Here is a 13,897-nt window from a genome sequence, read left to right as displayed (position 1 = left end):
CTATGCATCATTTTAGATGAATATAACTAAATATTTGAATTGTGTTTAAGGAACTTCCATTCTCTTCTTCAGCCTGGATTGCACTAAGGGGGAAAATTAAATTTCCAGACGGTCAAATACACTGTTCACTGTGGAAAAAAAGAAATTGTGAACCATATGGCATTTCTGAAAAACAGATGAATGAGGGACAAAAGATATCAGGAATCTTTCTGTTGCCCATGCTTACTGCAAACGTGGCACCTTTTCTGGGGGTTACTCCAAGTTGTGATTAGGAGTAGTGCAGAACGTCACTGTGAGGTCATGACATTTTACAGGCTTCATAGGTTAAAGGTCCAAACTTGACTTTATTTAAGTCTAAAATAAACAGTGAGCACGCTTTGACCAAATAAGCAGAAAATAAATACCTGCTCTAATATAAGCAGGTTCCCTCGCTATACACAAGTTCAATATTGCACACGCCACGTTGTCAGTCTTGTGTAGCTTTCTTCCCACTATTGGCTTAGTCTGAACCAATTGCAAATTGTTTATGCCCAAGTAATGCAGCTCTGATTTAAACTTTAAGAGGATGACCCAGAAATGTTGAACTGGTGCAGGAGGGAAAGTCCGGTCCCACTACCAGCCTACCCACCATTCCAGAAAAAGTCTCATCAAAAGACTTCAGCAAACTGGGCCTGCTGAGGAAAGCCAGCTTTATTAGAGTACCACTACAGATTGTTGTGAACCGGCCTGAGCCCTGGGTCAAGATGGGGGACCAAACAAGGTATTATATGCATGGAATATAATGTAGTTGTGGTGGACTTCACGTACCAGGGCCGTCTGCAGAAAAAGTACAGTGGGTAGTCGTGAGCCAATTAAGTTGCTTAAAATATAACTCATAGCTAAGCTGTATGTGTCCTTCCGTTGGGCGCTGCACAATACAGCACCACAGGCTGCCTGTAGCTTATGGTCAGCAGGTTGGATACCCCTGTTATAGACCAATTTTCCAAACTAATGGCTCATGATCTACATACTATTACCCAGTCCTGCATGTGGTTCATCACCTACTGAGAGTGGAATATTTCATTCTTGCGTCGCATAGTACGGTTAAATAAAAAGACACGTCCATCAGGGCAAGTGGTGTGGGTAAACTTTAGAACTTTGCTCCCCTCTATTGAACCAGAGGAAGGTAAAGAAAACCATAAGCCATGAGCCAATCTACCCTAAAAAGGAGAACATTTCCGTCCTGATCCCAAGTGGTGATCCAACTGAATCAACATTCAAAACAAGAGTTCTTTCCATTCTATGTATTGCCCAGCCCCTAGAAATACCACCATCCAAACTGCAAGCCACACATCCTGCTGTAAGGATGTCTTGAAGCAACGCCTTATGTCCTTCGGTTCTTCACATGACACTTAGGAGGAGCTTGCTCAGCGAAGACCCTAAGGGCAAAATGCTGTCAAAACAGGCACAATGCCGCCTTGAAGAACTTGATGCCAAATTCAGAAAACTTGCTCAAAGCCCTCCTATAATTACACCTACACTTCTAGTGGACTACTTTACTGTGCCACTTGTGACTGGACCTTTAAGACCAAGTTCAGTTTTGCATCACACATTCGAATGCATGTTAGAAGCTAGGGTGTTGCCGTTGACGGACACGTCATGGAGGACATCATTGTTCAGCACCCAGAAATACCACCACCCAATCTGCAAGCTACAAATCCTGCTGTCAGATCTAAACAGCTTGTTGAAGAAGCATCCGGAAAGATCTAGATGCATACTGCAAAGCGCATATATGTTTCAGAACATAAATATAATGGTTACGACTCCAATGTCTTCCATCTCTGTTCATTTGCTTATGTCTCAGGCTGGTAGCTAAATTAAATTCTATAAACCCCTTCCTGCAGCAGACCTTTTTAGTTTTTTTTGTGTTTTCATTTTTTCCATCCCCACCTTCAAAAAATCATAACTTATTTTTCCAGCGACATAGGTACATGACAGCTTGCTTTCTGTAGGACAGTTGTATTTTTCAAAAAGTACCATGTAACGTACAATATAATGCATTGTAAAACATAACATTTTCTAACTGGGGCGAAAAGGCAAAATAAAATTACTTAGCTATTTTTTAGGGGAAGTGATTTTATAGTGTTCATGGAGCAGTAACAATGGCATGTTATCTTTATTCTGTAGGTCTATATAATTACAGCGATACGAAATATAGTTATATAGATTCTTTATAGGGGTTCTGTCGCTAAAAAAGAAAAATTCTATACTTATCTATTCCTCCCCCGTCAGTCTACTTCCCAGATCTTCACCTCCCCCATCTTCTCCTGTCTCCTGCAGTCCGGGGGGGAAGCGGTCACTTCACCTTCAGCTGCCTGATTCTTCACCTTCCTATGAGGTTACATGCATTGGCTGTCAGTCTTCTGCCTGCCAACCAATGTACGTTATGTCACAGCTCACAGGCCAGCAGGGGGCTGCCTATCTTCTTCAGAGGCTGCTCATGCGAGCTATCTCTGAAATAGATTACAATTCCTTCCTAGGCAGTGAAGTTACAGCACAGGGATGTGACCTTCACTGACCCGTCTGGAAGGAATTCGAGGAATGCCAGCTTCATAACAAGCTGGGCCCAATGTGTGGTGAGGTGACCCTGGGGCACTGCAAAAGCTCAGCTAGGAGAAGATGTGCTAAGAAGACTGACAGGGAAGGAATATGTAAGTATAGATTTTTTTTAAATGACAAAACCCCTTTAATGTTGTACTAAAAAAAAACAAAAAAAAAAACAATTTTTTGGAAAGAAAATAGTTTTCTGTTGCCATATTTTGATCCCCATAAGTTTATATTTTTCTGTTGATGGGCCAGTGTAATGGTTTGTATTTTTGTAGGGCAGCCTATAGTTTTTATTGGTACCATTTTGGGATACGTAAGAGTTTTTGATCACTTTTTATTCCATTTTTTTTCATGGAGATGGGGGTGACCAAAGAAGAAAACACAACACACAACTCTGGGATTCCAGATCTGCACAGTCAATCACTAAATACTATGCAGGCGTTTACAACAGAGGCATACATTTGAAAACTTAGGATACTTGGCCAAAAACCTTTTATATTTTTAAATTGTATTAAAAACAAGCATGATAATGGAGATGGATGTGTGCGGCTTTTGATACATATGTTTCCATTAGTAATTACCTTGGGATTAATTTTTTCTTTGGTATAAACCCCATACGCTGCTGTGAATAAGTCATTCAACAGCACAATAGTGTATCCTTCCAAATTAAAAGAAAGATCGAAACTGAAAAACAAATAGTCATTTTTTAAGAGTCGGTCCATAATGCTGCAGAGAGTTTCTTATTGATGCAGCATTAGAATATTAAATAGGTGATTAGAGGAATGCATAAAGTGCTAAGGACCAACCAAAACGCAGTCACATTTGGTGTTCCACGCTGCTTTCTACACACCAACACTAGAAATGCTGTTCGTACCAGTAAAGGCTTCCATGTGTTGCCTCTGTAGGGTGCTGTATGTACAGAGACATTCTCCCATACAAGCAATACTATGCACTTCTATGGTAGTCCTATCATGACAGAGCCATAATAGAACCGTGTGCATGAGCCCTCAAAGTAGACGTAGCCGTTCATAAACATGGAACTCAAACGTTTTTTAAAAGGGGTTGTCCAATTGTAAACTATTGATGGCCTGCCCTTAGGAAATCAGCAGTCTGCTGCTAGGGATCCCTGTCGGAGTGCTCAGGACTAAACTGATTTCTACAGGAAGTAGACAGCTCTATTCTCTGTGCAGTGGCGAAGCTTCGTATTACAGGTCAAGTTCCCATTCATTTCAGCAGGAACTTTGCCTGTAATTCCAAGTGTGGCCACTACACAGAGAACAGAGCTATATTCTTCCTGCAGAAATCAGCTACGTGCACAAGCACAATGGCAGGGGATCAGACCATGCTGAAGCTACTAATGATAGCTTCTCCGAAGGATAGGTCATCAATACTTTACAAATGGACAACCTCTTTTACACATGCCAGAGAACTAGTGTAATCGAGTTAGCCTTTAACTACAATGCAGATGTCAACAGTGCCTTAGTAACACCCACAAATATTTTACAATTAAATGCAGTAAAACAAAATTTCAGGATAAATTGTCATTTTCTTCAGGGTACATTGGCATGGGATATTTTTTACCACATGGTCTGCGATGCAGTTATTCGATACACAATTTTTAAGGCAAAATGCATTTAACATGTTTCACCTGTAAAAACTGCATTGCCAATAACTGCATCACAAAAGGACAGAAGGCAAGTTAAAACCGTGTGTGGAAAAGGATTTGATCACATGGTGAAAAAAGTCTCATGTACGGGTATATTCTCATATACCGACCACTCTTACTGTAACAGGTCATCCAGTGCGGACGCTGCTGGTTCTGCACCGAGCTCTGCTGGACATATGCAGAAGGTCTTCTTCATCTCTTCTGGCCGGGGATTGAAAAATCTCACCTCCCGGAGGCGCTGGCTGTGATTGGTTGACACTTAGCCGATCAGAGCCAGTGCTCGATAAATGGCTGTGATTGGTTTATCGAGTGCTGGCTGTGATTGGCTAAGCGTCAGCCAATCAGAAGTAGCGCTTCCAGGGGGCAGGGAATTTTCAATCCCCGGCCAGAAGAGGTTAAGTAGAATAGAGCTGGGGATCCGGGGAGAAGATGCGGCGGGGCTAACAACGCTTCTAAGGTGATGTATACTGTTTTTTTTTTCCTGCAGTTAGGGCTTAGGTTATGGCTATGACAGTATGATTTCCCACTGTCAAAGTTGCGTTGCACTGCTCGAAAATCGTGTTTTGATGCAACAGAGAGGAAGGTTCCATAGGAAAACATGGGCTACAAAACCCCACGAGTTGTGTGCATATGGCAGGACCCGCAAGGTTTTTGTGTTGGGATGTCGCATGCTACAAAACATCGCATGTGTGAATCAACCCACAGGAAAGCGTGGGCTTCACACACGCCCGATTTGTAGAATTGTCGCAACGGGACAAAAACGCCCGAATTTGTGGCCCATGTGAAGGAGGCCTTATACTTACCTTCCCTGCTGTTCCCCTGCTGTCAGCTCTCAAACCCGCAGCTGCAATTCATTCTGCAAATTACAGGAGTGCCCTATATAGTCTTGTCATTCTATGCACATGACTAAATACTCAACTAGGACCGTTCAGCATCATGTTTGACAGCTGACACCGAGGCAACGGAGGGGAAGGCAAGAATAAAACTTACATCCCTGGACTCAGCATGACAGTTACTTTAACTCTTTCCAATCCTAGGAGGCTTACTCTTTTTCTGCTATTATACAACGGCGCTATCTGCTGGCTAAAGCCAGTACTGCATGAGGTGACACGTTGGATAGGCTCCGACAGCAGAGAGGCTGGCAATATACAGTAAGAGAACCCCGACAGATGTCTTCCAACATCGGAGCTGTACAGCCTTAAATCATAATTAGGGATGAACGAGTATACTCGCTAAGGCACTACTCGCTCGAGTAATGTGCCTTAGCCGAGTATCTCCCTGCTCGTCCCTAAAGATTCGGGGGCCGCCGCAGCTGACAGGTGAGTTGCGTCGGGGAGCAGGGGAGAGCGGGCGGGAGAGAGAGATCTCCCCTCCGTTCCTGCTCGCTCTCCCCCGCAGCTCCCGGCCCCGCGGCGGCCCCCAAATCTTTCGGGGCGAGCGGGCAGATACTCAGCTAAGGCACATTACTCGAGTGAGTAGTGCCTTAGCGAGTATACTCGCTCATCCCTAATCATAATGTCTTTAGACGTCAGACAGTGGATTGGAAAGGGTTAAGCCCATAAATTTAAATTATAGGGTTCAGAGAGGCTGACAGATTCCCCCTATCCGCATCTGAGTACACCATTACATTGTAAATCTAATGCTTCCAAAGTCATGTAAATACAATGAAAACTAATTATAAAATATTGCTAGATACAAGTCTATGTACATTTTTTCCCTTTTAGTGCTAATTAGAATGCGGTTTATATAAATGAGAACATTAAACAGGTGTTAAACAAAAAGAATCTGAACAATGCATAAAGAATAAATCAACTGCTAGAAACGTGGCTAACAAAGTCATCATCAGTGGAGCAACTATGGAAGAATTAGTGACTACTACACAGAAACAAGAAAACGTATACAAGGCAGACAAGCTTACGAATAGGACGACAAATTCTTACCTTGCCGCTATAAAAGCTCCAATTACAATCGCCAATATACTCAGCGCAACAGATAAGGAATAGCGTTTTCTGTGAAGCAGAACAAAATGCAAACAGTCTGACATTAATACTTATATAAAATGCACCGTGTCCTCAGTGGGTTTGGATTGTATAACGGCCATAACATGAAAACTACACTACTACAAGCTTGCAGAATAATTCCATACTATGAACAGCAGATGGCGCTGTCTCCCTTTCTAGCTATTTTCCAATATTCCGTAAATTCCTCTCCACGATTCAGCCAATAATGAGAATCTGCATTATTTTATGTAGTTTTATGGAGTATTTTCCAACATATTATATTATAATGAAGGGCTCCATAAGTTATATACCTTGTAGTGGTTCTCAGGGATCTCAGCATCCCCAAAATAACTGTTTTGTCCAGCCAATGCCTTCTCAGCTGTATAGTAATGGAGTAGTAAAGAAGCCTGGGATGTTACTATGATTGCATACCAATATGTCTCAGAGTATACAGTACGCCATCCACTGCTGAGCTGTTATTGGCTGCAGCCCATGTGACGTCCCGTAAAGCGGGCGAAACTGCAGCTGTCAACTGAGGCCGAAACGGGGGACTGTACACGGTCGCGGGACACAGGGAGAGGCGAGTATATGACAGTTTGCTTTGTTAGTACATGGGAAAGGGGTTGACCAGTGATGGTACAACTTGGACTACCCCTTTAAGACTAAAGCACTCACTGCAGGTTGTATATACACAGTTAGGAGATGTCCTTATATATGGACCACAGAAAACTATATCCGAAGTAAAATATATAGTTTAACCCCTTAAGGACCAGGCTGTTTCGTACCTTATAGACCAGACACTTCTTAGGGATTTTACGCACGTGGTGGTTTTACTGCCCTATTTTTTTCCCTTCAGATACCAAAACAATTTTTGCTGTGTTTTTTCTACCGTGACATATAGGGCTAATTTTTTAAAATACTTTTTCACTGACTTTTTTTCTTTTTTTTTAGTTTTATTGGGAGCAAAATGCTAAAAAAAGATTTTTTTACATTTACAGTAATTTTTTTTAATTAGTATATTTATGCTAAAATAAAGTATGGGAACGGGTTCCTCATTTTGTTTCGGACAATTTGATATATATAATATTTGGATTACAGGGCGCATACAGCAACGGTTTGGGTTGGCTTTGGGTTATTTTCTTTTTTAGGTTTATATTTTTATTTTATTCTGTAATTTTGTTTTACTTGTGTATGTAATTTTTTTTTTTTTTTTACCATCGTCATATAAGACCTCTGGAGGACATTCACATGTTTTGTTTTTCTTTGACACTTTCCCACTGTAGCTGGAGCATCCATAGGAGCCCCCGTTACAGGAAAAACACCCCCCTGTAGTGACAAAAGTCACTGGCAGAGCTGATCAGAGTCTGCTAGGACCCTGTAGCTCTGCTGTGACAGGGGATCCCGGCGGTCACGTGACTGCTGGCTCATGTAGTGGAAGAAACACTTCCACTTTCACTTCTTAGTACACAGCGCTCATTGCACGCTGTGTACTAGGGAAAGGAGATGGCAGAAGAGATTAAAAAATGCTTCTCCCTTCTCCTCCAGGTTCCCAGCTGTGACCAACAGCTGACAACCCAACCTGCTTCTGATCGATTGCAGAAGCAGGGGCTTTAATCCCGCGCCGTATTTCTGCTATCGGCGGGGGTTAAAGCCCATTATCAAGTGCCATATATTTACAGAGCTGGGTCCTTAATGGGTTAATTTATGAGCAATTTCTTATTTACCACTAAAATATATAGTTTAATTTATGAGCCATTTCTGATTACTATCCTTATTAAAATGTATCTCTGGATTATAAACCCACTTGAAAATTCATGAGCTCTGCCGAACCCAAGTGCCCCGGAGGTTCCAATACATCTCATGCAATCTTCTCAATGAAGCTGAATATATATCAGTTTAAAAAAATACAGGTTTTAAAATGATGACTCACATAATTACTTAGGCTGAAAAAAGCCACATATAATGGATCTAAGGAAGGCTGAACTTTATGGTATTGTTCAACGTGAAATTATTTTCAACGTTCAATCCCATTAGCTATTAGATAGGCATCGAGCCCTTTTGTACTTGCTGTCATTGTCCCTGCCATTACTACCCCCTATGGGAGGGCATTCCACAGTGTGACTGCTGTAATTGTAAGGAGCGATTTCCTATATTGATGTCTAAAAAGCCTTTCCTGCACACATAATGAATATCCCCTGCTCCTTGTACAGCTCTCCCAATTACTGGTTCTTTGTACACACAACACATTGATATTAACCTCTAAGGCTACATTCACACCCGCGTTACGGTTCAATTTACCTTACTGGAACAAACCGTACCGCAGCCTGCGCTATGTGTTCCGATGAAAAGAAAGGGACCGTAATGGAAGAGAACCAAAGGCCATTCCGATCAATGGGGAAAAAATAGAAACAATTGTTTCAGTTTTAATTCCGTTTCTCTACTTCAAAGCCGGAACAGAGAGACGGAATTATAACTGAAGGTCCTTACACAGGTGTGAACTCAGCCTAAGGTATCTTTTTTCCAGGCTGAATAAGCCAAGTTCTGCCATTTTTCTCTTTATAAGGCTAGTTTCACGCATCCGAGTGCGATATCGGGCCATGAAACTCGGCCTGATATCGCGATCGGGAACGTGCCTCCCATCACTCAAGTATAGTAATGTTCCACTGTACGGCTGCCAGCCACGTCGGAGGATCAGCAAGTGTTTCCCATTGTTTTCAATACGAAACCTCATATCACACTATGCGATATGTTTTCCAGCCCCATTGAAAACAATGGGCGATGCGTTCTGATGGAACGCCGAAAGATAGGACATGCCGTGATATTTTTCTGCATGGTGATGCAGGAAAAAAGAAATAGCTCATATATATGACCCCCATAAAAAAAAAAAGGGATTTATATTCGTGCGTCTCGCAACACACCAATCTCAGGCAATTTTCTCGGTCGTGTGAAAATGGCCAAAGGACTAGCGTATTTGGGTCTGTGTGCTGTCCGTATTAATTCAATGTCAGCACACGGACCCATTATAGCCTATGGGGTTATACATACAAAACTCATTGCATGCCTTAGTATAGTCCGTATTACGGACAAGAATTAAGAAACGCAAATGTGTGTTGTAAGAAAGATCTCGAATCCAATTTTACAATATCATCACCTGCCTTTGAACCCTCTCCAGCTCACGTATATCCCTTCCACAATGTAGAGCCTAAAACTGAATTTAGTATTAATCCCTCTTAATACTAATTACCAAATATCAAACACATTACTCCTAATCAAGGTGATCATGGAAGAAGAAAAAAAAAAAAAAGATATTAAACCCAAATAATCCCCCCTCTGAATTTCAACTCTCTGGAATACAAGTTCCCAATTATACAGCGTTATTACAAATGATCTTCCAGATTTGAAACTCTCATAACTCCTGTTTAATGACACTGAGATACATACATTTGATATCAATGGAAAGAAATTTAGGAAATTTATGTTGCACAGCATAAAAATTTATTTGTTTTAAAAAATCAGAGGTGTTCAATGTGAGCCCCCTTTGTCACTCGCACACATCAAACCTGTAGTGATGTTCCTGCCATACACATTGTAGCGTATCACAAATGACTGATGAAATGGCTTCTGAGATCCAAAGTGGGTGGTAATGGAGACATGTAGGTTCTAACACTGCCCATTGAGGAAACGAAAATCACAAGGCGTATAGGATGTTTACAGGGTGAAAATGGTGAATTGGTTAAGAATACTGTTGAGAAGGCCGAACTTGTAAATTCCTGCTTTGTATCGGTATTCTCTCAGAAAGTAGTTGGAACATCTACTGATCTTCCATGTGCTATTGGGGGAATAAAAGAATGCAGGTGATCTATAAGCAGAGAGATGGTTAGGGAACATTTAGGTAACATACATGAGTTCAAATCTCCAGGTCCAGATGAATTACATGCTAGGATACTGAAGGAAGCAGCAGATGTAATTGTTGAACCACTTGCCGTAGTCTTTGAAAATTCATGGAAAACAGGAGAAGTCCCAGAAGATTGTAAAAGGGCAAAGGTTGTCCCTATCTTCGAAAAAAGGGTAGAAGGTGTATCCAGGAAACTACAGGTCTGTGAGCCTGACCGGGAAGGATCTTTGAACAAATTATTAAACAGCATGTATGTAATTAACCAGAGCCAGCTTAAGTATGTAACAAACAAGTCATGCCAGATGAATCTAATTTCCTTCTATGACAGAATCATCGACTAGGTTGATCAGGGAAATGCGGTAGATTTTGACTTTAATATATCTTGACTTTAGTAAAGTTACTCATATCTATTTTGAAAAAATGACCAAATATGGGATTGACAAGGCAACTGTTAGATGGATTCACAACTGGCTGAGTGATCGTACTTAAAAGGGTGGTCATAAATGCACATCCAATTTAAAGAATGTATCAAGTGGGGTACCACAAGGCTCTGTCCTAGGCCCAGTGTTGTTAAAGATTTTTATAAACAATCTAGATGAGGGAATTGAGGGGAAACTGATCAAATTTGCCAACGACACAAAGCTAGGAGGGATAGCTAACACTAGAGAAGAGAGAGGATTGAAAAAGATCTAGAAAAGCTTGAACAGTGGGCGGCGACTTACAGAATGGCATTTAAGAAGGAAAAATGTAAAGTCCTACATCTGGGCAGGAAAAATAAAAAAACGTAAAATGGGAGAAATTGGGTAGCAGCACATGTGAAAAAGACTTGGGCATGCTAATTGATCACAGACTGAACATGAGTCAACAGTGTGAAGCAGCAGCAAAAAAGGCAAACAATTCTGGGATATGCTAAGAGAAGCATAGTGTCTAGATCACGTGAGGTAATTACCCCCTCTACTTTTCCTTAGTCAGACCTCATCTGGAATACTGTGTCCAGTTCTGGGCACCCAGTTTAACCCCTTAATGACACGGCCCCTTTTTTTCCCCCCATTTTCGTTTTTTCCTCTCCCCTTCAAAAAAATCGTAACTCCTTTATTTATTCATCGACGTCGCTGTATGAGGGCTTGTGTTTTGCGAAACGAGTTGTATTTTTAAATGGTGCTATTTACTGTACCATATACTGTACTGAAAAACTTTAAAAAAATTCTAAGTGGAGTAAAATGTAAAAAAAAACAAAAAACAGACATTCCGCCATCTTTCGGTGCATCTTGCTTCTACGGCACACCAATGGCAACAAAAATAACATGATAACTTTATTCTATGGGTCAGTACGATACCAAACTTGTATAGGTTTTTTTCCTACTGTTCTCTTTTTTTTCTCCGGACATTTAATTTTTTAAAAATTATTTTCTGCCGTCATTTTCTGCGCGCAATAACTTTTTAATTTTTTTGTCGACGTAGTTGTACAAGGGCTCATTTTTTGCGGGATTTCCTGTAGTTTACGATAGTACCAATTTGGAATACATACAACTTTTTGTGGTGAAAATAATGCGACGGATACGGATGCGACGATACCAAATATGTATTTTTCTTTAATGCTTTAGATTTTTTTAATTATAGATATGGTAAAAGGGGGGTGATTTAAACTTTTAGTACATTTTTTTTTTTTTTACAAGTAATAAAACTTTATTCATCTTATTTGCACTTTTCTTTTAAGCCTCTCTGGGGGACTACAACATGCGATACGTTGATCGCTCCTGCAGTATGACAATGGGCGATGCGTTCTGATGGAACGCCGAAAGATAGGACATGACGTGATATTTTTTGCTATAGCATTACGTCATACTCCTTTTTGACAGGCAGTCTATCAAGCCACCCCACGGGGATGGCTTGATAGGCAGTCTCCTAAGCAGCTATGGGGCCTTTCAGAAGGCCCCTGGTTGCCATGACACCTGCACGGCTCCCCCAATCTCACCGTGGGGGCGTATGGGACCCCCGAACGATTTAAAGGGCTAATAGCCGCAATCGGCCGTGTGGCCGATTGCAGCTATTGCCCGCGGGTGTCAGCTGTAATAAACAGCTGACACCAGCGCTGTATGAAGAGAGGTCACCCCGCGACCTCTCTTCATACATACCCCGACGCTCCAACACGTAAATATACGTCATGGAGCGGGAAGGGGTTAAAAAAAGAACGACAAATTGGAGCAAATTCATAGACAGTTACCATGATGGTGAGCGGTCTGCAAATCATGTCCTATGAGGAACGGTTTAAGGATCTGAGAATGTTTAGCTTGCAACAAAGAAGGCTGATGAAACTGAAAGGGAGGAGACACAGATTAGATATTAGAAAACAAACTTTCCAACACAAAACGGTCTTCGTTGGTAGCTATTTTATCTCAAGTCCCCCTAGCAATGACAACAGCAGAATAAAATATTTTGGGCCTCATTTAGCAAAACGGTCTAACAGTAAGACTGTCCTTGTTGTCCATGGCAACCAATCACAGTGCAGCTTTCATTTTACCTGTGCAGCTTGAGAAATAAAAGCTGCGCTGTGACTGGTTCTATGGGCATCAAGGACAGTCTTATTGTGAGCATCATTATATGTGAGTTATAAGTGTTTCAAGTCGGGAAGACGATTTGTAATAACCTGGTATTACCTCCACCCTAGACTGTATAAAGTCAGGAGAAAGGAAGATGTGGAGGGGAGCTTCTTCAAAAACATTCTTTATTGGTTAAAAAGCATACAGCTTACAGGTAAACGCCGAACGCGTTTCGGCCATAAAAGCCTTTGCCAACAGCTGTGAGATACAACGCACACACAACATTTATAAAACAATGCAAATACATGCAACAATTAAAAGAATGCCCCTGTGCAATGCCCCCTAAAGCCGGATCCTTCTATCGAAGGGCTCATGCCCACGGCCAGATCGGATTCCTCCTGCTAAATATCGCAGCGGAATCAGACCCCGTGCCCCCCAGAGACCCTATTACTCACCTCTCCGGATCCACCGCGAGTGTCTCGTGACAGCGGAAGTATCGTGGGACAGATGGCTTCCATTGACTGCAAGGAAGCCGTCCGTGCGTTTTTTCGCACAGAATAGAACATGCTGCGATTATTCCCCACAAGCAGAAAATCGCAGTTGATTTCCGCTTGTGGGCAGGGGAGAATCATTAAACATAGCATGTCTATAGATGGATCCGTCTAATCCGTCCGTGGACATTAGCCCTAAGTGATGTGATCTTTGTTCCAGGCCTTCAAAATTTCCCATTGAAATTGCTGAGTGTGTGTCCCTGTGCCAACTGGACTGCTGGGGTACAAGCCATCAGGGATCCTAACACAGACATAGCACTTCTTAATGTCACAACTGAACCTGAGACTGGACTTTTTGTATCTTTTCTTCAGATAACCGACAAATGGGCTACTACGCCTTTTTTATACGCTGGTTCTGTCTTTGGGGGGCGGATGCTCTCTCTCTACTGGTGCCGTTATGGGTGAAGTTAAAAAAGTGTACATTTTACGATGCAGTAGTACCGTCATACTGCTTTTTTCAGGGTGTCCTGCTCCAGGGGATAGACAGCTTAGAGAGAATAATGCCCAGGTCCTTAGCTGCCCGACAGAACATTAGACAGAAGATTGGATCCAACCTCGTAATAAATTTCCTAATATATTGTGTAACAGAGGGTTACATTTGAAGCACTGTTGAATATTTGTTTATTGCTCGTAACTGGATATAATATAGTGTAAAATAT

The 13,897-nt window shown here is 41.7% G+C and overlaps 1 protein-coding gene across 4 annotated transcripts in view; it reads right to left on the bottom strand.

The window, feature by feature from the left end:
• The window catches only part of SLC35D2 (solute carrier family 35 member D2), a 55,771-nt gene that overhangs the window by 21,687 nt on the left and 20,187 nt on the right, over positions 1-13,897 (bottom strand). For all 4 annotated transcript variants that reach the window (XM_066604077.1, XM_066604076.1, XM_066604078.1 and 1 more), the window contains 2 exons: positions 6,193-6,261; positions 3,168-3,270 (listed from right to left, as the gene is read on the bottom strand). In XM_066604077.1, the coding sequence (XP_066460174.1) occupies positions 3,168-3,270; positions 6,193-6,261 (172 nt within the window). The remainder of the gene's footprint in view (positions 1-3,167; positions 3,271-6,192; positions 6,262-13,897) is intronic.

Source organism: Eleutherodactylus coqui, chromosome 5, assembly GCF_035609145.1.
Source record: "Eleutherodactylus coqui strain aEleCoq1 chromosome 5, aEleCoq1.hap1, whole genome shotgun sequence".
NCBI classification, from domain to species: Eukaryota; Metazoa; Chordata; class Amphibia; order Anura; family Eleutherodactylidae; genus Eleutherodactylus; species Eleutherodactylus coqui.
Note: the sequence above shows the minus strand (reverse complement) of the source record. Positions and strands in the feature narration are given on the sequence as shown.